Genomic DNA, 24789 nt, shown 5'->3' with positions numbered 1-24789 from the left:
TTTAGTGAAGATAATTAGATATGTTCCTAGTTAATTATTACCCAGATCTCCCAGGTCATGTGTTACATTTTAAATGTGGTATCATTGATTTGTAGACATTTTGAGTGAATCACACAGTACACCTAATATAGCTGTAAAGCACACCAACACTGAAAGTCTCAGACTTTAATTGTTGCAGAAAATTATAGTCAATACTGTCAGCAAAATGCAGTACCATATTAATTTCTAACCCTTAGATTTGCATCCAGAATTTTTTTATGTACAAAATCTGTGTACAAAGGTAGACTATGGCCTCTTAGAACCATCATGGCTGGTATTGGTTTCTCCAAAGACCGTCATCTTCTAAGCAAAATCTCATTGGTAGAGCCTGTAGGGTTGGGCGTGGTTCGTCCAGTGAAGAAGTTTCAGTAGGAGGTCCTTGCCAGTGGCTGGTTGACTGATGCCACCTTCTCCATCCAAACAAGACAGATCAGTGCTGCAGCCCTCTGATGTATATGAACATGTCAGATGAATCATGAGAACACATTAATTGGTAATGAAAATGTTCATATGAAAAATCTAACCAAACTCTTTAAAATGTTTGTTTAATAAAAGCCCAGAGTCTAAATCCTGGAATGTTAATGTTTTATTATACAAATGAAAAGACATTAATTTAGCTGAAATCTCTACCAAACAAGTATTTCATGTAACAAAAATATTTTAGCAAAATGTACCCAGTTTTATAAATGCTTTCATTATAAACAATGTTGCAGAAATTGTACATCAATCAACAAACAAAATTACATGACCCACTGACCTGAGTCACAGCACACCCCCGAAGCAGCGCAGCGACCCGCCAAGGGGCCGCACGGCCTCCCTCCAACCTCACATGGAGAGGGCAGGTAATCCTCCTCCAGGCAACGCACAGCCTCCGGACTCCCCACCAGGCAACCTATTCCCTCCCCGCAGCAGACGCTCGGGCCAAAGCAATGGCCCTTGTCTCCAGGACCACACGCCATACACTAAGGAGAGGTGAGAATTTGTTAAAGGTGTGTATATTAATACTAACATATCAATACAAATGGTTGCTGTTTTCATTTATTTAACTTAGAGTGGATTGATCATGTAGTTCCTGCCACTCAAGTCTCAGTACAGAGCTTATTTCATTTTGCGCTACATTTTTAGCACTGATGTTATGGTGTTATGGCAGAGGATATTGTGTAAAAACCTGTCGAAAGGGCATGTCCTGCACTGATCTTTTGCCACCAACGGGGCAGTTTGAAATGTAGCAGGCAATGCAAACAGACAGCAGACACAGCAGGCAGAAAGCTGAAAATGGTGTTCCGGACATTTCTGCAGAAGAGGTAGAGAAAAATCAGAAAAAAGTGAAATATCAACAGATAAATTTAGATAGTAAGGCACCAAAGTCTGTAACTGCAAACATTCACTCAGATAACATTCACTCAGGTTTGATCATTTTAATATAATGGTTTCTCAAAACAAGTTAAATATTGAATTAGATTATGCCATCCAACCATTAGATTACAGCATCGGTTCTGACAAAAAACAAACTTCAAATTACCATACTTACTTTGTCAAGACCGATGTTAGGGAACAATACAGCTGATCAGTTGTATTTAATGTTCTTTTGTAAGATTTGAGAAGTCCCCTTTTTATACCCCAACATTCTATTCAAAGCGTGGTATGACCACGTCATTGCTTGTTAAGTTCAATCAAACAGCCTTAATTGGGCACATATTAATTGTGTGAACTGATCTGGGCAGAAGACTGGTCACTATGTGGTCTAAGCACGAGGATGTAAGTCATTAATATACAGCTCGTGATCATACATATGATCAAATACAATATCAGGTTAAGATGAAGTTAAGATTGGGTATTTCTGGCCTAAAAACTAAAAACTCAGTGACTTGTCACTTTTTAATTTTAGAGGTACATTTTATGGGTGGACAATTACAAACTTTGGCCCCTGTCTGTAGAACACACAGTATACTGCCATTAGTCACGTTCTTTCTTGCACATTACTGGTTTGTTTCTGACTACTGCAGAATGAATTGACTGACAGACCTGTGTCTGACAGAGCATGGAGTCATGGAGGGCTTCAGGTGAGGTCTCTGCTGTACATACCTAAAGCAATATTCAGTTGCTTTTCTTACTTTGCGAAACTGTTGGATAATAGCACAGCATTGAAGATTTTATTATCATAAGTAATTTCAATCACAGATGAGCCGTTTTTAATAATACTTACATTTAAATTACAACAAATGCTCAACCAATCCTTTTATTGAAAACATACATGAATTAATAATTTATACATAAAATCCAAAAATGTCCATAAAACCTGTCGTGTATTAAAAATTCTTCACTGAGTGTTGCTGGGTTGTGTAGTTTCACATCTTAGAGAGAGAGAGAGAGAGAGAGAGAGAGAAAGAGAGAGAGAGAGAGAGATTTTAATTAAAGCAGTCGCAACAGCCACTTTTTGCAATGAAAAACATCCCTCTCTGTGTAAATCATTTGTGTTAAATCATAAATATTTAACATTCTGAACTGATTAATAGGTTAACTAGCCCAGCTAGTTAATAAGTTAAAAGTAAATAACTCTGGATCACAAGTTTCACTGAAACAGCATGCACGTTATGCCATTAAACAGCATTAGGCATATTTTAATGTCGCTTCTGTTTAGGACATGACTTACTATTAACTGTAAAAATGAATCACTTAATAACTAACGGTACATTTTTTACCTTAATCCTTTAGCAAACCTTCTCTAAACCCAATTAGCTAATTAGTGAGCTAACCTAGATAACTACTGAGTAGTCTAGTGTTTGCTAAGGTAGGTTAACTCACTAGCGTAGGCTAGCTAGCCTAGCAACATCGAAAATGTGCATTTATGTCTTAGCTGATCTGGGTTACTATAGTTAGTTATCCGAGTGGAAAACTACAGGTAACTATATCTAGGTTAGTTACGTCGATAATGTATAAACTTGATGTTTAAAATGTAATGTATTTTTTTCGCTGATTACAAATTAACTGCTCGTGGTCTACCTATCAATACTAACGGCTAACGGTCATTTTTGCTAGTAGCTAGCTAGCTAGCTTAGTTAGTTTTGAATTAAAGATATTGTTAGGCATCATATCCTCAGGTAGTTTTCCTTTTTTGTAAATTTGTTCTTGTACACATAGATAGATAGCAAAAGTACGGAGCCCGTAAGGTGACATCATGTAAAAAATAAAATAAGGCGTAGCCACGACTTACTAACGCGTGCGAACGCCTTACTAACGCGTGCGAACGAGATATTTAAGGCGTGGGAACGAGATAATTAACGCATGGGAACGAGATACTAATGTCCAGGGCTCTCAAGTTTTGGATTCATGTCAGAGTGTGAGAGTTGTTGACGTGGGGGGCTGGGGGGTGTGGCGAACGTTAATTGTCGAGCGGGGGGGGGGGGGGGGGGGGGGTTGTATTTCGCGATCGATCGCCAGTGGAGGGCGTCATAAGTGGGTTTTCCATCCACCGAGTCTTTGCGCATTGAAAAAAGCTGGATGGAAAAAGACCAAAATTCGAAAAAAGCCCCAAAAATCGCAAAAAGATTTTTACGCTAGGAGGAGGTGGAAAAGTTAGACTATCGCATCGCCAAAATTCGAAAAAACTGGATGGAAAAGGGTTTTTCGCATAAACGATGACGTGTCATGCCTCAAGTCATGTGGTTCTGTACATGATCGCGATGTAAAGAGGCAAATGCATGCAAAAAACAGTTCTGGAGAGAGCAAAAATTGAATTTAACTTCTCCATGTATAGAAAAGAAAAAGAAAAAAATGTTTCAAAACCTCAACGTGCAAAAATGCATAACTGCCAGATGGACGTAAAACCACTATTGTTTTGGCGTCCTCTCACGTGATCTAAAGTTTATTCGCATAACTGTAATGAATGGAAACAAGGCTTAAGTCGCATTTTTTTCTGCCGAAACTTGGAAATTGCGCATTATTTTTTCGAAAGGTTTGGATGGAAACCCGGCTATAGATATGAATCGGAGGTAAATAAACTAGATTTTTTTTTCTCGCCGTGTGAAATCGGAAGTGTGGCGTGTGAGCCTGTGAAGACGGTCAAATGCGTGTGTCACACGCTTAATGCGTGAGACTTGAGAGCCCTGCTAATGTCGCCTTTCATGCGCGGCAACAAAGTTAATTTTTTCACAGCAAAACAAGCAGATCCCAGGGTTGTTCGTGAACTGACTGCCAAGAAGGGGATGTACACTAACTGACTGCCCAAGGAAGATAAACTTGGCTTTATATAAAATAATCCCTTTAAAAATCTTACTTTCTGTCACAGTGGGAGAACATTGTAGACTTTCGTTGGGGGCGCACGAGTGGAGGTGATGGGTATTGGCCCAATGGTTTATTCCTCAAATCAGAGGCGGGTACATTAACTTTGTTTTAACTTTAACATTTTGAATGAATTTAGTTATTAAAATAGCTTCAGAAGTTAAACTGAAACGGCATGCATTTCATTTGTTTGTGTGCCAGAGGAATATGCAGTTCTGCCATTCTTTTGCATAAGCTGAGATATAAAATTATGCACTATGTAAATATGTCTGCTTGTTTTGTAGTTCGAATTTAAAAACTAGGATATGTTTTAAAGATAATGCCCATGTGGGTCCTGCAACTATACCCCAGCTGGGGCCAGGATTTATAACCCCAGTGGGGCCCACAAATGTAACTCAACTGGGGCCTAAACAGAATCCTTCAAAAGCCCATGCCCAGATAAAACCCATACCCATACCCAGTTAAATCACACGTGGGGCCCATGTGGACATGTTGGCTGTGTTGCTTCTAAAGCTTGTGGCTGTGCCGCATGGTGCTTTTAGGAATTTATGGTATTTTATGTATTGTACAATAAATAAATTATGTGTATCTCAACCTCTGCAGTCCAACAATTTTATTTTGCTGGCAGTAAACTAGCGCCGGTGAAATTTTACCAACGGTTTTCCCTCCAGTTGAGGGTGACGGAGTCCTAAGTTTTATTATGATTAACCTGTGTGTGACACGGTAAGGGTAACACACATATATATTTTATGTAATAGATGTTTCTAATAAATTGGGTGGTGAACATTTGGCAGTGCATGTTAGCGATGGTTGCTATGTTGGTTCCATTGTTAGCTGAATAGATCACACTTTTCACACAGTATAACCTCCATGTGTCAGGTGCAGGTTACACTGATACTTAAATGCCTAACTAAAATGGCTAACGAACATATTAATTATAGCAGGGCAAGAATTTAGATTGAACAATACATGTAAAAGGAGACCGTCACTGAGGTCACTCACTAACAGTGAGACTATCATACTCGCCACATCGCCACTGCTTTTCCATCCGTCATGTCTAATTAAGCTGTAATAGTGAATGTGTCTAGAGAATTCAATTAATTAGAAAACCTCTGCTCCAGGACAAAATGGAAAGATTGCTATTAACTTTTTTATCAATGTCAAACTCTTGACCTTTCCAACTAAAATGAGGTGATGCTATTATGTTTTTGCAGACACATATCGCAGAATGTTATTTATATACCACGTTTTAAACATTAAAATGCAGCTCATGTTTTAGCAAAATTTGCATTTAAAATAAAAGTGTTAAGTGACCATGTAATAAAACAAGTCAAATGAAACGATTATTACTCTAAAAAAACATGATATAACGATAATCATAGTTACTACTTATAATAGTTGTATTATGTGCATTTTCTGCATTTTACGAATATTTGGGCATTTACATTGAAATCATATGTTCAGCCTTTCATTATTATTATCACTGCACGCCGCCCAACGTAGCGGCTCCTCCTTCGTGCTTCGACTCCACCTCCACCTGCAGACGGTGAGCACAGCAAAGATGGCGGAGATTCGGTAGGACTCAATGGCCGATGACCAACGTCAACAGTCATATATTATTGAGGCCTGGACAATTCACCATTAGATAATGCCGTTTAATGTTTTGTTTACTCCGATTATAGCCTACTGTAGTTGGTAACGCAGTCGTCTGACTTTCAATAGTTGATTTAAACTCCAGTGTTACACCGATATGACCGGGCGTTAAAATCGATAACATACCCGCCCATGCGTGCGTGGTTGAGAGGTTTCGATGTTCCCCATTGAAGACATGTGTTTCAGGTAAAGTGTCGGTTTTGTTTATTTGTTTTTTTACCGCACTTCGGTGTTGTCTTAAAGTGTAACTGCGTTTTTTGTATTCTTTAACGAAGCGGTTCGTTCTGTTGCTGCTGCACTTGACGGTCAGATGACACGTCGGCTGTTGCCGAGGTCAACATTCATTTGCACAGGATTGTTGTCACAAAGAACAGGTTCCAGAAGGCATTTAAGATTTCCCCGTTAAATATCTCTGTACATTTTAGCTGTTTTTCCTGCCCTTTGCGGACACAGTTTACTTTTTATGACGGAGCTATTTGCTTAATATTTTGTGTAGCGATTGTGAGTATTGTTAGGACTAGTTTCTCGACATTCAGTGAACTGTCTCCGCTTTGCTTTGTTAAACTTGTACCCTTGCAGTTTATCCTTTGTGCTAGATGCTCCCGTTTTAGTTATTACATTACGTCGCACCTCCCCTGAGCCTGTGTTATATGTGTCATGATATTAACATTTCGGTGTCACTGCAGGCTCGCCGATGACATTGCTACCGTTATATAGCTTTAATATCAGTGCAGTTTTTTTCTGAAATTGCTTTTGGAATTATACTGAATCACAATTAACTGCAACACACACAACAAAACAAATGAATTTACCCCAGTTATACCTAGTTCTGAATATATTTTATTTGTGACTGAAGTTGTGACAGTTTTAAGTTATTTCTGAATACATCCCTACAGAGCATTTGGTAGAAAAACAAACCATGCTCATATATATTCATAGTGTATGTTTCTCATAGAGAAAGATGTGCCAAGGAACGGTTTGCATGGTGTTCACCTTTGCATATGTACTGATGGCTCATCCAGATCTCAAGTAGTTTGCCAACTGTATTTGTAGCTGTGTGTGTTATGAAAAACCTGTAGCAAGGACAACATGGACATGAGCTGAAGAACATTTGTGCAGATAGCCACTAGGCATATGCTGACATACCTAAAATGTGTAAAATAGCAGAGAGTCACAGCTGAAGATAATTGGCAGCTTACTTGAGTTGCCAAATTTCTCAGTTATTTAAAAACAGTTGTTTTTGTTTATTTAAACTTAGCCAGGCTATCCCTGCTTGGCCTTGGGCTCATGATTAAACTCTGCGAGCTCATATGGGATCAGCATTTTAAAATGTTACGTGAAAATAAACCCCATTGTCCTCATATGTCCACATACATCAGTTTGACTGACTTCCTGATGGAAGATTGCTTCATTATTTTCTCTACATGAAAAGCCTCGTTCTGTTGTATGATTTTGGATCTAACAAATCTCTTTCCCTCAATAGGTAATTGTGACTTCCTGAGTTCCTCAGGTGCAAATCTTTGGCCACTGACTTCTTCTCTGCTGACATGTCATGCTCACCATCAGTCCGGAAGGCCATTCCTGGCCTCCCGCCACTGGACAACCTCTCTGTGTCCTCGCTGCTGTCTGAGGACCTCGAGGGGGGGGATGAGGGAGGGGAGGGTGATCTGGCTGACCTGGAAGTGAACCCGTATGACGGACTGCCCTTTTCCTCACGTTATTACTTGTTGCTGGAGCAGCGGCGGTCACTGCCTGTGTGCAGTCTGAAGTACAGCCTGCTGGAGCACCTGGAAACCCACAGCATGGTGGTACTGAGTGGAGAGGGTGGCATTGGCAAGAGCACCCAAGTAAGGAGTCATCCTCCTGTTACACATGTCCACTAGACCCTCTCGCATACTGACACACTCTTGGATTTCAGCCTGTAGTAGGAGGTAGTCAATGAACAATTTCTTACAAACTCAAATGCATAACTAATTGTAATGTATTCAGTAACAGTTTATTTTCATGTTGGTTGTTTATTTAATTAGACCATTAGCAAGCTTTCAGGCACATTACACACATTACACATGCCTAACACTAGAGTGTACTGATGGTTGTATTTGGCTGTGTGTAGGTGCCTCAGTGGTGTGTGGAGTACGCGCTGTCCATGCAGTTTGCTCAGGGCCTTGTGTGCTGCTCCCAGCCCTATGCGGCAGCAGCCTGCAGCTTGGCAATCCGTGTGGCCGATGAGATGGACCTGAGTCTGGGCCTGGAGGTGGGCTACAGAGTCCCCCATGATGATGGCTGCACCCCAGACACTTTACTGCGGTAAGCCGGGTGACACATTCCCACCTTTTGCGATGCTGATTATGAATGTTCCATGCTGAAATGCTGCAGCCGAGCCATTCCAGCATGCACTTACTCCAGCTCAGTGTCTGAATGTTTCCCCATTTAGTTTTGTGACAGACTCTCTGCTCCTGGAGGAGATGATGTCAGACCCGCTCCTGCGTCAGTACGGCATTCTAGTGGTGGACGAGGCCCAGGAACGCACCGTGGCCACTGACGTACTCTTGGGTCTTCTGCGTGATGTGTGCCGGCAGCGTGGTGACCTGCACGTGGTGGTGCTTGCAGCCCCGCACGCGGCCACCACCATCACTGCCTTCCTGGGCGAGGGAGTGCCACTCTTAACCACGCCCCCAATGGCCCAAGAGCCCGCCATCGAGACGGTGTACCGAGAGCCGCTTGCCGGCCGAGACACAGCTGCGGCCTCATGCCAAATGGTGCTGGATCTCCACCGACGGGGAGAAGTTGGAGACATACTGGTCTTTCTTCCCAGTGCCCACGTATGTAGCCCTGACTGGTCTAATAATAATTCATAACAATGACCCAATAATCCATAACTTTGCCAACATTTTACCGAGCTAGGATTCTCACAAGTATCGTAACATAACAATCATCTTTGAATGGTAACAAAATATTACCCTGAACACACACTGTCTGTAGTATTTAAGAAGTAAAATAAGTAAAGTAAGTAAAATTGATTCATATAGCATTTATCTAAGACAACTGTCACAAAATGCTTTACAAAGGATACAAACAATAAAATGGAAATTTCATACGCTTTAAGTATTTAAGAAGATCTTAATACTGCAATGTTTTGGGGAAAAAAGGCTCTGAACGGTTGTAGATGCCTGGTGATGCTTAGTGTGGTGCTTTTACCCGTGTAAGCAGAGTAAGGCCCTTCATCATTCTCTTCCCTTAGGCTTATCTTGGCCTTCCCCTGGATCTCAGTTTCAGTAGCTTGAATTACGCTTTCCATGGTCCATTGTCATCTATGACAAGAAGTAAATAAATGCTTCAGAAATTTAATAATTATCCCAGAACTATGTTGATAATACCCACAGGGGGATGATTAAAAGTGTATTCATGAGTGTGTTTTTCAGCAGTGCCTTAAAGAGTCTAGTAGCAGTGCAGCCCAACATCCAAATTAACAGCTGACTGATTGATGGAGTCCTTAGGTTATCAAATCCTTCACTCGTATTTTGCACGTAATGCTCTCGACCTCTGATTGTCTCTGCGGACCATGTCCGTCCATGTACGTCTGTCTGCCCTTTACCATCTGGGTACCACCGTGTTACACCATGGGGGGGGTGGATTGGGTGTCTGGTGTGTGACACCACTAAGATTGCTCACTCCCATCAAAGGGGATGATGTCACAGAATTGGCTGCATCTCACCAGGTCTCAAGTGTCTTCAAATTACAAAGAATACTTTGTAGTTAAAATCTTAAAATATTAAGTATGTTACAAAAAGTACAGTAATACAAAATAGCTCTGTATGTGCAGTTGTTGTTGTTGTGCAATTGTTGTGTATTTAATTGTATATATATAATGACCCTTTTATCAAGTGAATGTCTGTAAAACAAGGCAAGGCGGAATAATATTTTATCTGATAGAAGTCTTCCAACCATATTTCTGATGCATTACAGTATAATTACTGTCTCCCTCATACAAAATACACAAAGGTCCACTCCTTCTTTGTCAATATTAGCACAGCCTCAACGATTATATTATACTCAATTTTCCCTAGTGCAGTAATGGATGCATAGAAACAGAAATATATTAACTTTATTTTCAAGAGCCCAATTAAGACACTACTGCATTAAATTGAAATTTTGTAATGATATAACAGAAACAAGAAAAACTGTCCGCTCTTAGCAGCCTGTCCATATTAAAAGATGCAGAATAAGTGTCCTGAATTTTACTGCATGGAAAAAATATCTTCTGTACCAAAATGCATGTTGCATCTTTTCCAATGCTATCATGATCAAAATAGATATTTTTTTAAATGCATAAATATGCAAGTAGTGGCATATTGCTTTGTCACTACTTGCAAGTGTTTCGTAGTGAAAAGGAGTCATTCTGGCTGTATAGTCATGGAAAGTGACAAAGCAGGTACATCTTGTTTTTGATCTGAAGGTGTTGAGAAACAGCCCTATAATAGTCTCACATTTTAAAGTGGGCGCAGCCTGTGGCATGCATGGATATTAAATTTACTGCCCCATGTGGGTAGGTCAGTATGTTTATAAAGAACATCTTGGGTAGTAATTGTACAGTAAAGTTGATCTGCCCCGTGTCGGTTACACATTTCCACAATACTAGGATTTTATTACTTTTATACAACAAGCCAGTATTAAAGTGGGCATCCTCATTTTCATGCCGTTCAGCCAGTCTTTGGATTGCTTACAGGAAATTGGCGATTGTGCAGCCCAGCTGGAGAAGGAAGCTGTGGCCCTCAGCCCCCAGCAGGGGGCGCTACGGGTGCTACCGCTCCACGCTGGCCTCGGCGGGGATGCACAGCACGTGTATGACATGGAGGTGGGGGAGGCCCAGCCTGAGGCGGGAGAACAGGAGCAGGGGGACCCGGACGGTGGCCAGGGGCCTGGTTTGAGTCGCAGGGTCATCCTCTCAGACGCTCTGGGAGAGGCCTCCTTCTCCCTGCCCAGCGTCCGCTACGTCATCGACACCGGCCTCCAGCTCAAAACAGTGAGTTGATCGATAGGGCAATGTTCACAAAGCCAAATATAGAATAAATATTAAAAGCACATTTTTTTAATGGCAGTCAAAGTTTACTACAAACAAGTTTGTTTGTTGTAGTTTACATTCAGAAACACTTGCTCTTGTTCTTCTGTGGAATTCTAGGTGTACAACCCACAAATCCGAGCAGACTCTCAGCTTCAGCGACCAATCAGCAAACACCAGGCAGACACACGATCTCGGAGAGTGAACAGCAGTTTGCCAGGTGAATCCTTCTCGTTGGTACCGCTACATTCATAGACTACAGAGTTCTTGAAATCTGGCAATAATTATCGTCCTCTACTTTGTCAACTTCCTTATCAGGAGGGTGAGGCCCAGAACACAGAATAAGGTTCACTTTGAAGACAACTGTTGTAATGCTACTCAGACCTTTGTGTGCTGAACACAGTAGACAAAAAATTTGCAGAATTTGTTTTTAGCGGTCTTTGAAAAGAAACAAAGGCCAATATTTCTGCATTATGTTTAGACCTGAGCTGGGTTAGACTGCACATTTAAAAGTACCTCATGTCCAGTGATCTCCATGACAGGTCTGGTTTGACAATATGTGTGAGTGCAGTTCTTCTCTGTTGTAGGGGTGTGTTTTCGTCTGTACCCCCAGTCCCTGTATGAGGAGGGGATGCCTGAAGCTCGCTGTCCAGGAGTCACTGAGGCCAACCTCAGCCACCTAGTCCTTCTGCTCAAGAGGCTGGACATAGCAGATATGGGCCAGTGCAAGTTCCTGGACCGGCCAGGTGGGAACTCTTGAGTTTTGTGCAGTCAGTTGCAAAATCTCATGCCTAGTGACTTAATTTGGAATTAAAATTACTAGCTAAAATAACTTTTTTAAGTGAGTAATTACTTTAAATTAACATTAAAGATAAGATGGTAGCACAGATATAAACGTTTCAGCTACGGTCATTGGAATTCAGGAGTCATTATAGTCCAGTTAATTATACAGAATGTGGGTCACCTCAGGCTGTAGTCCTAACAAAACTTCTCTCTTTCCTTTCTGTCTATCCCTCCCTCTGTCTCTTTCTCTTTGTAGCTCCAGAGGCTCTGATGCAGGCTCTGGAGGACCTGGATTATCTTGCCGCTTTGGATGACGATGGCAATCTGTCTGAAGTAGGCATCATCATGTCTGAACTCCCCCTAGAGCCGCCGCTGGCCAAAGCCCTGATTGCAGCCTGCGAGTTTGACTGTGTCAGCGAGCTGCTCACCATAGCCGCCATGCTCACCGGTAAACAGGACATCCATCAAGTATAAACTGAATGTCCTACCATTTCACTTAGAAATGATTCTTTTACACAAATAGGAGCAGGTATACAGCTGTACAATTAATAGCTTTAAATTGCATTGACTGCTTGATTTGGATATTCTTCAGCCTCTTTTGCTCGTGTCTGATGGAAGTGAAGGACTGCTGTCTTTTCACAGCTTCCCCATGCTTTGTGACACCTCCGCCAAACAAAGAGGAGACAGCTGCAATTCATAGACGGCTGTTTATGCACCCGGAGGGAGACCATCTCACCCTCATCAACATCTACAACGCATACCTGCAGAGTGAGTTCACCCCAAACGGAGGGGCAGGCAAAATGACAGAAAATGTCATGTAATACTTAAATACGTCATGATGTATAATCACACAAAATAATATTTAGTTTTTGTGAGAATTATTTAGAATTATGAAGCGTTATAATAATGCATTTGCAAATTGATATTAACGTTCAATGTATCAGTGACAATCAGTGTTGAAACAAGATAAAATGGGAGGGGGGAAAAAAATCATACTGGAACATTGGGCTAACATACAGCATACAGCATGTTTTACTATGGAGTATTATCCATAGAAGTATACTACTGACTACTACTACTGACAATACTAGTTATGTGCAGAGAGAGGCTTATTGTGTGCCAGTATTTCACAATGTCTAGGATTAGGGTTGGGGAATATCTACCCTCAGAACTTCTAACACAACAGAGATAAATGTGTGCAAATGTTCTAGCAATTCAAATTACAACAAAGTGTATAAGTAATGATCATAATTTCTTGCAATAGACAATGAGGATGAAGCATGGTGTGCTACCAATTTCCTGAACGCCTCTGCACTTCAATTGGCTGTGATCATCAGGGCAGAGCTATTGGAAGTGATGCAGCGAATTGAGTTGCCAGTTTCACCACCAGCCTTTGGCTGCCAGGACAACATCACAAATATAAAGCGGGCTCTCATCTCAGGGTTCTTCCTTAAGGTACCCTGTTGGAATGAACCAACTGTTCTGGACCGAGTCACCATTAATCCTGCAGCCTCCCTGATAGTTTCTGGTCCTCTTTTAGGTCGCCCATGACGTAGATGGCTTGGGGAACTATTTATTGTTGACGCACCGTCACGTGGCTCACCTGCATCCCTTTTCCACATACATGTGCCGCCAGCCTCTGCCTGACCCTCCCGCATGGGTCCTGTACCACGACTTCACCATCTCCCATGACAACTGCATCTGCACCGCTTCAGAAGTCCATCCACACATGTAAGCCAGTCTGCAGAGTTGTCACTTGCTATTGTTCCGCCCGTGGCCTTGCGGCTGGTGCTTTTTGAATTTTGACCGCAAATTGAAAATTGCTGTCTGGGCCAAGAGGTCGTTCACGCCGTTCTCAGGGCCCCTCGGTCAGTGCAGGTTTTGATCTGAGCCAGCTCCCTCTACACCGCAGCCAGGCGGTTTCAAAAAAGTTTCAAAAAAGAGGTTCAGGTTAGGAGAACAGAGGGAATATGTGGATAGCCTAGAGGTCCCTGAGGTTTGGATTCTAAACCTGTAACATTTGATTAGTAGAAATGACTCTAGAATGACACTAGTAGAAATGTGTGAAACTGCAACCTTTGACATAGGCTCTCTTGCATGTGTTCCCATATAGGCTGGTGGAACTTGCCCCTCAATACTACTTAGGCAACCTTCCACCCAGTGAAGGAAAAGACTTGTTAATGGAGATCAGACAGAGTCTTGCATCATCACACGAACAGAACGGAGAGACTGCAGACAAGAGGCACGTGGAGCGTCCGGGAGAGCACCGCGACCAGTACAGTGCTGAGATGTGTGTGCTGCAGTAACACACTCCAACGTGATGCACTACAGGGGTGGAGGAGCCAGCTACAGCCTTCAGTCACACTGCACAAGCAAAACAGCTCCTAGATTTCCGCCTTCTACTGCACAGCAGGCGCAGAGGTGCAACACGGTTACTGTATCTAAGAGTTCTACAAAGTCATACACGCATATGAGCTGTAAGGTAGCTGTTTAGCAGCCTAAATGAGTTCAACCTGGATTCACTTTTGCTAAAGTGCTAAAATCCGCTTTTTTGAGTGCAAAATTACTTGACGGGATGGAGATAATTTTTATACAGGAATGACTGTAGAGTATGATGCAGATCAGTTAAGCATCAAGCAATAATATCCACAACTCACTGTAGTCTTCAAATAAAGAAGGAAATGAATTGGATGATGAATCTTCACTAATGGATAAGGGATTGTATAGATGCTGTAGCACTACGTTTAATGAGGGTGGCTTCCTCTTGACCCCATCATGCAAGCAACAACAAAAGATCTGGTATTGTTCTGATCCAGGGGGTGTATGTTCCCTCTCCGTTGTGTGTTCTTTGGCTGGTGGTGAATAGGTGAAACCAGAGTGCTTCTCTTGTCCTGTCCTTGTTGATACATAAACCAGTTTTAATAAGAACCTTGAGAGAAGTCGTTTTGCTAGAGATTGGTCACTATGGATTCTCAGGGTTCTGTTTACACAAGCCCTCATATTGCAAGACTCTTGTTTTGTTGGATGTGAACTTTATGATCTGCTGTCAACTTTCTATCCAGTTGTTAAAACTGAAATGTGTCTAAATTGTGTTTTGTAAATATTTGATTTTAAAAGATTCATTTTTCCCAGATATATAGTACAAGTGCAAATATGTACTGAAAATTGAGGTCTTCATATCATGGGTGCATTTCTTGTTCTAGGTCTCATTGTCTGGTCTACAAAGGGCAGTACCACTTTGCATAAAATGCTAAACTGCCTTCCCAATCAATAGCCTACTTTTATAATTGTGCTTATTTATGTTAGCCGTAACCCCACTCATGAATTTCGAATAATGATGCTGTAAGCTTGGACAGCCCAAGGTGTTTTTTCCATCTGATTTGACATTGCTTTTGAGAGAAAATTCAATGCCACTTCAGACCTGAAACTGGTCAGGAAAGTGCTGTACCAGGTGTGATTTTTAGGTATTTAATAAAAGATTAACACATTCTTCTGTGACAAAGGAATTCAAATCAGTACCAGATTACTGTTTGTTTTTGTAGTGCTCCTTATGTTGTGCATCAAACTGGAAACTGCTGTATGACAGAGTAAGCAAAAAGCTCAAAGTAACATCACTGAGCAATACAATACCAAAACCAACTCGTGCTTTTCCATAACTTTATTCCATCATCGCAAATTACATTCATTAATGGTGACCTGATCTTAAGGTTCCATGCCAATCATTTACCAAAAGTCTTGCAAGTGTCATTTTTTATTTTGAATATAGCTGTTCTGATTGGCATTTTCATAATGCAGCTTCTAAAAGCAGCTAAGCACCAGGTCCTAAAGTAGGACCCAGGTGAGATCAGCCCAGGAAAAGGGGAAGTGGAGCAGGGGATGGTCAAAAGGTTCAAAAGGGGTTTTAATCAGGTAAGGCTGATTTATGCATCCTGCACAACCAAATGCCTGGGTCCTCTATTATAATAAACATGCCTCCTGAAGTACTCAGGTGTTGTGTCACTACTCCAAAACAACAGGTGGCAGTGCATGAGATTCATCAGTAAATTTTGGCAGCTTTCAAAACAAATAATTTTGTTTTTGCAGTGAATACAGATGATTCTATACGGGTGCTACCAGCAATTAACATCATAACACACAGCATTGCTGTAGCTAAGTGATAGCACATGCATCGTTTTCTCTATGCATGTGGGCAATTCAGGTCACATGACAACAAGCTTTGTGGCAGAAGCATAAATCAGTTGGGTGTGTAGGGAGTTCTTGGGGAGTAAGGAGAAGGGAGGGAGGGGCTGATTTCGAGGCTTTGTCCTCATTTCTTCTTGGATTTAGGCTCTAGGGGCTGTCCAATATCTTTACCACGCAATTTCAGTCCTTTAAAAAAGAAAACCATTTGCTAATTAATTCCTCCTATGGGATCACTTTACATTAAAAAATGAGAGAAGTCTTATCAGGATCACTGTGCTCTGGGTTTTTAAAAGTGCACCACATGTCTAAATATCTAACTAACTATCTTTAACAGTAAATGTTTGCTGCATGTTATGTTGCTCATACAATCGCAGGGCATCACATGGAGCTAGATGCCTTACCAATGGCTCTCTCTATCTTGCCCATAATCTGGTTGCTGGGTATTGCTTTTCCACTTTCATAGTCAGCGATGACCTGAGGCTTCTCATTAATTTTCTGATGGACAGACACAATAGTCTCATTATTTGTCTGAAGGAGCTTGGTCACTTTGGCGAGAGGAAACGATTTGTACAGAAAGTGCTTAGAAAATCAAACCGTATTTCCTAGCAAATAAGATGAACTCACTTTAATGTGACAATGTTTTATATTTGCAACAATAAAGATGAGCTTATTTAAATTTTACATGAGGAGATCAGTTAATAAACAAGTCTCATTTTCCCCTGACCCAAGTTAAATGAAGCTCACTTACAGTAGCGAGGTCTTTCTGGGTCAGCCCTTTGTTCTGTCGGCCTTGCTGGATCACCTTGCCGACCTCCAACGGCACTCTTTCATGGTGCAGCTCCTCAGTCTCCCTGTCCAGTTTGGCTGTGTTCTTGGTCAGCAAATGCTGCTTATTCTGTCCTGCAGCCCCTAAGTCCAAAAAGAAGAAATCAAACAAACAAAAGAACAAACACATCACACAAGCATCACAATCACAGTCTGATGATAATCCATGACATGATCATGAGGTGCAAGACCCCTGTAGTGAAGGGCACTTTCAGTCTAGACGACACTCCATTACATCCACTGAACGTTACGTACACAGGGCACTTTCGACTGATGACCAGCATCAAATTTATGGAAGGGACAAATGAACGCTTGATGTTCAAGACAAACACAAATGCATCTGCTTAGGCGAGCCTACATTTTACTTGTTAAGTGGGTGAACAGTATGTGGCATGTCTTACATTACCCATTTCCTAGCTCATATTACTTAGAGCCATGCTTTCTTCTGTGGTGATCAATACAGCATCCATCAAAATCCGTAGCTGGTGTGCTTCTGGCAGATAGGAACATCCATGCTTTGTTTCCTTTCTCATTTCATAATCAAACAGGTATACAGTAAAGGCGAATTTTCAGACATTTATAAACATGGCCACACAACAAACATATCCACCCTCAGAGTGAGGTCTTTGGCATCATGACCTGGGCAACATGAGAAGCTCAAGAATTTGGAATCATACACTCTATACTAATTTATTTACAACAAACTTGCGAAAGGAAGTTACCAGACCGAAATGGGAATTATCAGAATCTTACATTCTGACTAATCATTGGGTCACTTAGATAAAATGTCAAGAATTTACAGCAGCTACTGCTTTTGGATGACATACCTAATTGCTGGAAAACACACCATGCCCTGTAGTTGTACGAGCTAACTACTCATTTGAAAGTTTACAGTTGCATCAAAGCTTATGTCCAACTAAAAAGTGTCCAAGACACATCACATCAACACTGATACCATAATTAACGTTTTAAGATGTAAGTTCATTAATCGCATTACATCCCTCCATATCTATGTAGCTATATGGAACATACGTTCACTAATTTATCTACATCAAACTTACATTTTTTGGAGGTTTCTACGTCCTCCCCACGTCTCTGGGCAGCGATGACAGCCTGGAAATTTATAAGCTGAATTTGACTAGGGATGCCAGTAGAGTTTAGTATGTTTAGTATACTACGGGTTTAGTATGTTCATGCTTGTTCACGTCCCGTCTTCTAACATGGTAAGCTGTACGATATAAACAATTGTAATCAAACACACACAATTTAATTGCATTATTAACTAGCTAGATAAATTAACTAGATGACTGTAATAACTACATAATTAACTATCTAGATAAATATTTATACTAGTTATGTTATACTAACCTAGCTAACTAATCTAATCAGGAGTAAGTAAAGCTAGCGCTAGGCTACCTAGCCCGTCGTGCTTTGTTTTGAACAGGATTAGCTAAAGCATCGGGAGGAAGTGTGCCTGGTCCTTAGACAGCTGCCGCCAACCTGCTTTGATTTAGCCTGTGCTGAAGAAGGACCCTTCTTCCTCAAGACAGTCACGGTATCCCAATCGCTTTCCGCCATGGTATCCAAGTGTTGCTGGTGAGCTAGCCGTCAAAAATAATATTTACAAATTACTTGTTACTTCGCAGTGCCACGTAGTGTCTACTTTCCGTTATTGCAGCTTAGACAGCAAAGTAGAAGCTATATTCCCCAACGCAGGGGTGTCTAAGACCGGTCTTGAAAACTTTAATTCCAACCTTACAATACCACATCTGGCTCTGATAACACGATGTTACACAAGGACCTGATTAACTGGATCAGGTATGGTAGAACAGGTTTGGAACAAAAATGTAAAGGGTGGTAGATCACCAAAACCAGATTTGACCACCCTTGCCATGGATGTTATTGAAACCCGGATGTAGGCTAGACAAACTGTTTATTCATACGAGTTGAAAGTGGGTTAATCATCTTCTCTCAATTTATTAATTATGCATGTCATCTCAGAAAAAATAAGCAGAATGTGTAGACCCAGAGGAACTGCTTTTGCTGGTGGTAAAAAAAATACTGCTCTGGCTATAAAAAAAAACCCAAAACAAAACCAGTTGTCACTAGTTTAAATTATATAGCAAATTAACTATAAAAAATGCTTTACATGTACATTGACTAATGACCACACACAGCTTTAGAACACATTTATTGTTTTTAGCATTGAACTTCCAAATTGATTTAATATGATGAGACAAATATAGGAGCTTCTAGTAAATCCAAAGAACTGGAAATATAAAAACAGAAATATACAAAATTCCAATTGTAACCGTCTACAGTCATGGCCAAAAGTTTTGAGAATGACAAATACTGTATATATTTTCATATGATCTGCTGCCCTCTGGTTTTTATGTGTGTTTTTCAGATGTTTATCACATACAGAAATATAATTGCAATCAGATGAGTAACAAAAGCTTTTGACAGTTAGAATGAGTTAATGCAGCAAGTCAATATTTGCAGTCTTGACCCTTCTTCGGGACCTCTGCAATTCTCAGTGGCATGCTCTCAATCAACTTCTGGACCAAATCCTCACTGATAACAGTCCATTCTTGCACAATCAATGCTTGCATTTTGTCAGAATGTGTAGGTTTTTGTTTGTCCACCCGTCTCTTGATTGACCACAAGTTCTCAATGGGATTAAGATCTGGGGAGTTTCCAGGCCATGGACCCAAAATCTCTATGTTTTGTTCCCTGAGCCATTTAGTTATCACATTTGCTTTATGGCAAGGTGCTCCATCATGCTGGAAAAGGCATTGTTGATCACCAAACTGCTCTTGGATGGTTGGGAGAAGTGGCTCTCGGAGGACATTCTGGTACCATTCATTATTCATGGCTGTGTTTTTAGGCAAGACTGTGAGAGAGCCGATTCCCTTGGCTGAGAAGCAACCCCACACATGAATGGTTTCAGGATGCTTTACAGTTGGCATGAGACAAGACTGGTGGTAGCGCTCACCTCGTCTTCTCCGAACAACCTGTTTTTCAGATGTCCCAAACAATCAGAAAGGGGATTCATCAGAGAAAATGACTTTACCCCAGTCCTCAGCAGTCCACTCCCTGTACCTTTTGCAGAATATCAGTCTGTCCTTGATGTTTTTTCTGGAGAGAAGTGGCTTCTTTGCTGCCCTCCTTGAGACCAGGCCTTGCTCCAAAAGTCTCTGCCTCACAGTGCATGCAGATGCACTCATACCTGCCTGCTGCCATTCCTGAGCAAGCTCTGCAATGCTGGTAGCCCGATCCCGCAGCTGAAACACTTTTAAGAGGCAGTCCTGGCACTTGCTGGTCTTTCTTGGGCACCCTAGAGCTTTTTTGGCAACAATGGGACCTCTCTCCTTGAAGTTCTTGATGATGCGATAGATTGTTGACTGAGGTGCAACCTTTCTAGCTGCGATACTCTTCCCTGTTAGGCCATTTTTGTGCAGTGCAATGATGACTGCACATGTTTCTTTAGAGATAACCATGGTTAACAGAAGAGAAACAATGATGCCAAGCACCAGCCTCCTTTTAATGTGTCCAGTGGTGTCATTCTTACTTAATCTTGACAGATTGATCTCCAGCCCTGTCCTCATCAACACCCACCCCTGTGTTAATGGAGCAATCACTGAAACGATGTTAGCTGGTACTTTTAAGGCAGGGCTGCAATGAAGTTGAAATGTGTTTTGGGGTATTTTCTAGGCAAATATTGACTTTGCAATTAATTGCTGTTAAGCTGATCACTCTTTATAACATTCTGGAGTATATGCAAATTGCCATTATAAAAACTGAAGCAGTAGACTTGGTAAAAATTAATATTTGTATCATTCTCAAAACATTTGGCCATGACTGTACATACACAGTGGAGAAACATGGTGGAACAAATGTTAGAGGCCACGAAGTTGGTGACTGTCACTCAAAAAACAAGGTGGGAACACTATTTCACATAAAACACAAAAACTTAAAACCCTGGTTGAAAATTATGGTAACTGTTTGTAAGCACTCCAGCTAATTCTGTGGCACAGTGTCTAAGAATCCATTGTGGAACTCCATGCAGTCCACCTGCTTTCCGTATGTTGATACAGTGTGTGTGTGTGTATGTGACCACAGTCGTGTCAGAACAGTGTGAATGGCAGTTTTTAATGTCTAAATGTCACGTAATATAGAACCTGGAAATTAGGAGACATCAAAACCCTATCAAATAATGGAAAGGAGGAAATGCATTAAAAATTTTATTTCAACATTGTCTCAACAAAAGATTCAAAGTCAATACCAATATATCGTCTAAAATCCAACTGTGACTTCCCCGTTTTACAGTCTCTCCAACGCTTATGGATGGTTGCGTCATTCTCTCGCTTCAGTCGCTCCAGGAGTTTAATCCTTGTATTTTTAAATGTAAAAAAAAAACCCAGGAATGCTGCAGCCCACTTTCAGTCGTCGCATGATTCAGTTTGCATTCCTCTGTTACAGATCTTTTAAACTGCAAAAGAGCATGTCAAGGTGACATCTTCAAGGGGCAAGCATACAATATATAATAACACACTTTTGATCCACTGGAGGGTAATAGAGGGAGTTTTGGGGTTTGAAGGTTGCAAGGTATGGACACACCATACTGCAAAGTAGTATTGTGAACCTAAGGAGATAAAGTATGGGTGACTATCATTCTTTATTCAAAGAGGAGGGCCATGAGAGGAACTGATGGTCACACTGGTCAAACACGTGTCTTCATCCCATCCCTCATTTAGGGAGGTCCAGTGTTAGGCAGGGAGACAAGGTGGCCTATAAGCAGTGTCAAAGTGCACAATTAATATTTAAATAATGTGTGATGGTTGCAAGACACTTAATGCATTTTCCAGGGCAAAGGAAAGGGCAGTATGCAAGGGACTTATGAGGTTGTGCCTGATGAAATACAATGTTTACTGCTGGTCTCATCCGACTCCCATATGAATCAAACTGCCTTGATTTCTCAATGAACCTCTCTATTGATTAACATTCATTTGATTGTTCCATATAGAAGCATCCATTTTTTGGATTGGAAAATCTTGTCTAATGTTTACATCTGCAAATTAACAAAACATGCATCCATTGACAACTGTTCAGTGTACTTAAATTTTAGTTCAGTGTGTTTTGAGATTCATTTGGAGCGAACATGAAGGCACACTTTGCAACTACAGGAACAGGAGAAGTGTACAATGAACATCGGCAACTTTTGAGCAGGATGGATTCTATGCCAGGGGTTCTCAACTGGTCTTGGCCCGGGACCCACATTTTCTCATTGTCATTAAGTCGCGCCCCAGTTTTATACAGTACAAATGTTATAACAAACTAAAAGGGTAAACAATTGGTGGTTACCATGGCAACAATTGGTTCACATGCTGGGCTCCAGACAAAAACCCATACAGTAGGTCCTAAAAGGAAAAAATCAAGCACCAATAACTTTTTCTAGGTGCCATAATATACAAACTAATAAGCATTGCAAGACTCAGATCAGCTGTTATTTAGGATCTCTGTCGTCCAACATACCTGATGTCTTTCTCTTCATTTTAACTGTGGTAAAGTTGGTTTCACATTCGCATATTCAGAATTAGACGTGTTATTTTAAATGTAATACTGTCACCGTCTACAAATTACCTTAACATGGACGATGTGTGGCGGTCGAAAAGGCCCCAGAGCACTGCAGTTTTTCTGCAAAAATTTCAAGTTTTTAAACGATCCTTCATAAGATAAACAAGTTGTATACATATTAAGTGCACATTTTGTCAAATACATCAATAGCTTTAAAAATGTCCATCATAAGAGCATGACAAGTTATAGTACATTAAGTGCATCCTAATCAACAGAAATTTTTTTAAAAACCTTTACAATTTATTGAAATATTTGACAAAAACTGAATCACAAATTGGTGCCATCTTTTAGTTGTAGGTTATTTACAACAACCTACAAGTTCTTTGGTGGTCTTGTTTGGACCAGTTAAAAGCTAATGAAATTATTGCAAAAAACAAGGTCTTTATGACTGCCACTTCTGTCTGTTAAGGTCATTTGTAGAAGGTGCCTTAGACCTTGCAGCAGTGGTCTTAGATGGACCATTTATAAGCTATTGAAATTATTGCAAAAACTAGTGCGCAGTGCTCTGGCGCCTTTACGATCGCCACTTGCATTCGTGTTAAGGTAATTTGTAGACGTTGCAGACATTAAAAGAAGAGTAGCCCATTACTTTTTTTTTTTTTTAAACAAGCTACGACACACCCAGAAGTGTCTGTGACCCACTTTTGGGTCAACCACCAGTTGAGAATCACTGCTATATGAATCATTGTACTCTGAATAAATGAAAAGGTTATAGACGTGTTGGCTTAAAGATGCAACATCGTGCATATGTATAGCCCTGTATGTATAGGGATTTATTAAAGATTTCATTATTTAAAAAAAAAAAAAAGGCATTCGCCTTCATCTGCTTGAAGGGTACAAAGGTTCACTTCACCCTACAGAAATGGTTCATAAACAGTGACATGGTTGTATTTCCCTTGCACATCCACAACAGATTCAACTCCTGAGAGCCAAGTAATCACTTTAATTCCCCACATGGTGCATAGCAACAGGGGAAAAAAAAAAAAAAAAAAAAAAACCACTGCTGGAGCAAAACGGACAGGTTGAGTTTTATAGCTTTATTAAGATTACCAAGAACAGCACGGCGATTTCATAATTTCTGAACCCATCATGGTGAAAAGCTCCACTCCCCTGAGAAGGAAAAAAAAAAAAAAGACCTGTATGTCAGTCATTGCCTCATGTGCATCTGAACATACAGCCAACTAGCTTCAGACACTTCAGTGATAGTATTACACAACTACTTTGAAACAGAACACATTGATTAAATCCGTTACTCATTTCAAACTCTATACACATACATACACACTTAAGAGGTCAATTGACCATTCTGGTTATCAGATTTGGGGAGAACTCACTGGTAACAAGTTATTTATATCCACACTTGAGGCATGTGAATGCAACTAAACCATGTTACTTCATGTAGGAAGTGTCTCAACATGGCAGCTAGCATGATAAACCAGTTTACAACCAGCTCCATGATGACAGGATACTGTTCCTCCCGAGATTACACACATGGGCACAGAATCCCATGTGTGCCAATATGAGGAGGGTGGAGTTCATGCCAGGTCTACGCATCAAACCTAAGCATTGCATATAACTTACTTATTTGCACATTTCTCCATCATAAACGCCTAAAATGAAGCAAAAACACAGTTTAAGAACAACTCCCACAGCTTTTCTTCTGCACATTTCATTAACGTCATTTTAAAACTAGGTTTGGTAGCTGTAATGGATGTACCAGCGATTGAGGATAGGACCAGCAGATGGGAACATGCTGGTACCGAAGACATAACACTGGCGATTCTATTCCTCCATACATATACGCACGAGTACTGAAAAACTTCGTGCATACCAAGAAAGGAGGTTTGCCCACAAAGCTTAGCCAGAGGAAAGTACTGTACAATTCACGCGCCGATTCACACCAGGCCAAAACGGCGGACGTGTTTAAAACTTCGAAAATCAAACTAATTTTAAGCATCTATTCAAAGAAGAAAAAATTAACGAATATAATTTGAAGAACCAATCGAGACGCCCAAGACAAAACTATTAACTTACATATTGAAGCGAACAGCACAGGCAAGACTTCCTAGTGACAATGAAAGAGAGCGCCTCATGTCTGCCCACCAGTATTTATGTACGCATTTACGTCATCAGCGTGGGGAGTAACATAACCAATCACCAACAGCCTTCTAGAAACACCCGCCCAAGTCATTTGCGTCATCAGCGTGGGGAGTAACATAACCAATCACCAACAGCCTTCTAGAAACACCCGCCCAAGTCATTTGCGACATCAGCGTGGGGAGTAACATAACCAATCACCAACAGCCTTCTAGAAACACCCGCCTACGTCA

General features: G+C 40.9%; 3 protein-coding genes, 1 long non-coding RNA gene and 1 other non-coding gene across 14 annotated transcripts; 1 reads left to right on the top strand and 4 right to left on the bottom strand.

Moving 5' to 3' along the window:
* Window positions 1-128: 128 nt before the first annotated feature.
* On the bottom strand, window positions 129-6306 carry oxt (oxytocin). 6 transcript variants are annotated; one of them, XM_077011978.1, is made up of 6 exons: window positions 6100-6306; window positions 2339-2393; window positions 2065-2162; window positions 1208-1332; window positions 797-1001; window positions 129-485 (listed from the first exon to the last, which is right to left on the bottom strand). In XM_077011978.1, exons 4-6 carry the CDS (start codon window positions 1328-1330, stop codon window positions 355-357), a joined length of 459 nt encoding a protein of 152 aa, XP_076868093.1. In that variant the 5' UTR covers window positions 1331-1332; window positions 2065-2162; window positions 2339-2393; window positions 6100-6306; the 3' UTR covers window positions 129-354. The 6 variants fall into 6 exon arrangements, with proteins under 6 accessions (XP_076868093.1, XP_076868092.1, XP_076868094.1 ...); XM_077011977.1 differs by having other exon boundaries at window positions 2125-2162; XM_077011979.1 differs by lacking the exon at window positions 6100-6306 and adding an exon at window positions 3254-3384 and having other exon boundaries at window positions 2246-2393.
* dqx1 (DEAQ box RNA-dependent ATPase 1) lies at window positions 5824-15304 on the top strand. Of its 2 annotated transcripts, none has more exons than XM_077011968.1 (12): window positions 5824-5895; window positions 7457-7820; window positions 8087-8280; window positions 8408-8795; window positions 10700-10996; window positions 11153-11252; window positions 11620-11778; window positions 12072-12263; window positions 12458-12583; window positions 13080-13270; window positions 13356-13546; window positions 13929-15304. In XM_077011968.1, exons 2-12 carry the CDS (start codon window positions 7521-7523, stop codon window positions 14119-14121), a joined length of 2331 nt encoding a protein of 776 aa, XP_076868083.1. In that variant the 5' UTR covers window positions 5824-5895; window positions 7457-7520; the 3' UTR covers window positions 14122-15304. The 2 variants fall into 2 exon arrangements, with proteins under 2 accessions (XP_076868083.1, XP_076868082.1); XM_077011967.1 differs by having other exon boundaries at window positions 5851-6159.
* Window positions 14379-18678, bottom strand: LOC143519000 (endothelial differentiation-related factor 1 homolog). The gene is made up of 5 exons (XM_077011981.1): window positions 18323-18678; window positions 17884-17935; window positions 16746-16906; window positions 16399-16492; window positions 14379-16183 (listed from the first exon to the last, which is right to left on the bottom strand). The coding sequence occupies exons 1-5, from the start codon at window positions 18398-18400 to the stop codon at window positions 16122-16124; spliced, it is 447 nt and encodes a 148-aa protein (XP_076868096.1). The 5' UTR covers window positions 18401-18678; the 3' UTR covers window positions 14379-16121.
* A 2374-nt stretch (window positions 18679-21052) lies between these two features.
* LOC143519001 (uncharacterized) lies at window positions 21053-24573 on the bottom strand. 4 transcript variants are annotated; one of them, XR_013132330.1, is made up of 4 exons: window positions 24494-24573; window positions 24041-24069; window positions 23510-23569; window positions 21053-21613 (listed from the first exon to the last, which is right to left on the bottom strand). It is a non-coding gene; the product is annotated as an uncharacterized LOC143519001 (long non-coding RNA). The 4 variants fall into 4 exon arrangements; XR_013132327.1 differs by having other exon boundaries at window positions 21053-22519; window positions 23794-24547; XR_013132328.1 differs by having other exon boundaries at window positions 23794-24547.
* LOC143519801 (small nucleolar RNA SNORA57) lies at window positions 24169-24302 on the bottom strand. The gene has a single exon (XR_013132543.1). It is a non-coding gene; the product is annotated as a small nucleolar RNA SNORA57 (small nucleolar RNA).
* Window positions 24574-24789: the final 216 nt, after the last annotated feature.

This window comes from Brachyhypopomus gauderio, chromosome 7 (genome assembly GCF_052324685.1).
Source record: "Brachyhypopomus gauderio isolate BG-103 chromosome 7, BGAUD_0.2, whole genome shotgun sequence".
In the NCBI taxonomy this organism is placed as follows: Eukaryota; Metazoa; Chordata; class Actinopteri; order Gymnotiformes; family Hypopomidae; genus Brachyhypopomus; species Brachyhypopomus gauderio.
Note: the sequence above shows the minus strand (reverse complement) of the source record. Positions and strands in the feature narration are given on the sequence as shown.

Coding starts and splice junctions, on each gene's coding strand:
- oxt (XM_077011978.1), bottom strand. CDS start 1,330: ATGTCCGGAACACCATTTTCAGCTTTCTGCCTGCTGTGTCTGCTGTCT. Junction 1,002..1,207: donor AGGACATGCCCTTTCGACAG/GTTTTTACACAA, acceptor ACCTCTCCTTAG/TGTATGGCGTGTGGTCCTGG. Junction 486..796: donor GGGGGTGTGCTGTGACTCAG/GTCAGTGGGTCA, acceptor CATATACATCAG/AGGGCTGCAGCACTGATCTG.
- dqx1 (XM_077011968.1), top strand. CDS start 7,521: ATGTCATGCTCACCATCAGTCCGGAAGGCCATTCCTGGCCTCCCGCCA. Junction 11,253..11,619: donor AGTGAACAGCAGTTTGCCAG/GTGAATCCTTCT, acceptor TCTCTGTTGTAG/GGGTGTGTTTTCGTCTGTAC. Junction 13,271..13,355: donor TCTCAGGGTTCTTCCTTAAG/GTACCCTGTTGG, acceptor GTCCTCTTTTAG/GTCGCCCATGACGTAGATGG.
- LOC143519000 (XM_077011981.1), bottom strand. CDS start 18,400: ATGGCGGAAAGCGATTGGGATACCGTGACTGTCTTGAGGAAGAAGGGT. Junction 17,936..18,322: donor CACAGGCTAAATCAAAGCAG/GTTGGCGGCAGC, acceptor ATAAATTTCCAG/GCTGTCATCGCTGCCCAGAG. Junction 16,184..16,398: donor CAAGATAGAGAGAGCCATTG/GTAAGGCATCTA, acceptor TCTTTTTTAAAG/GACTGAAATTGCGTGGTAAA.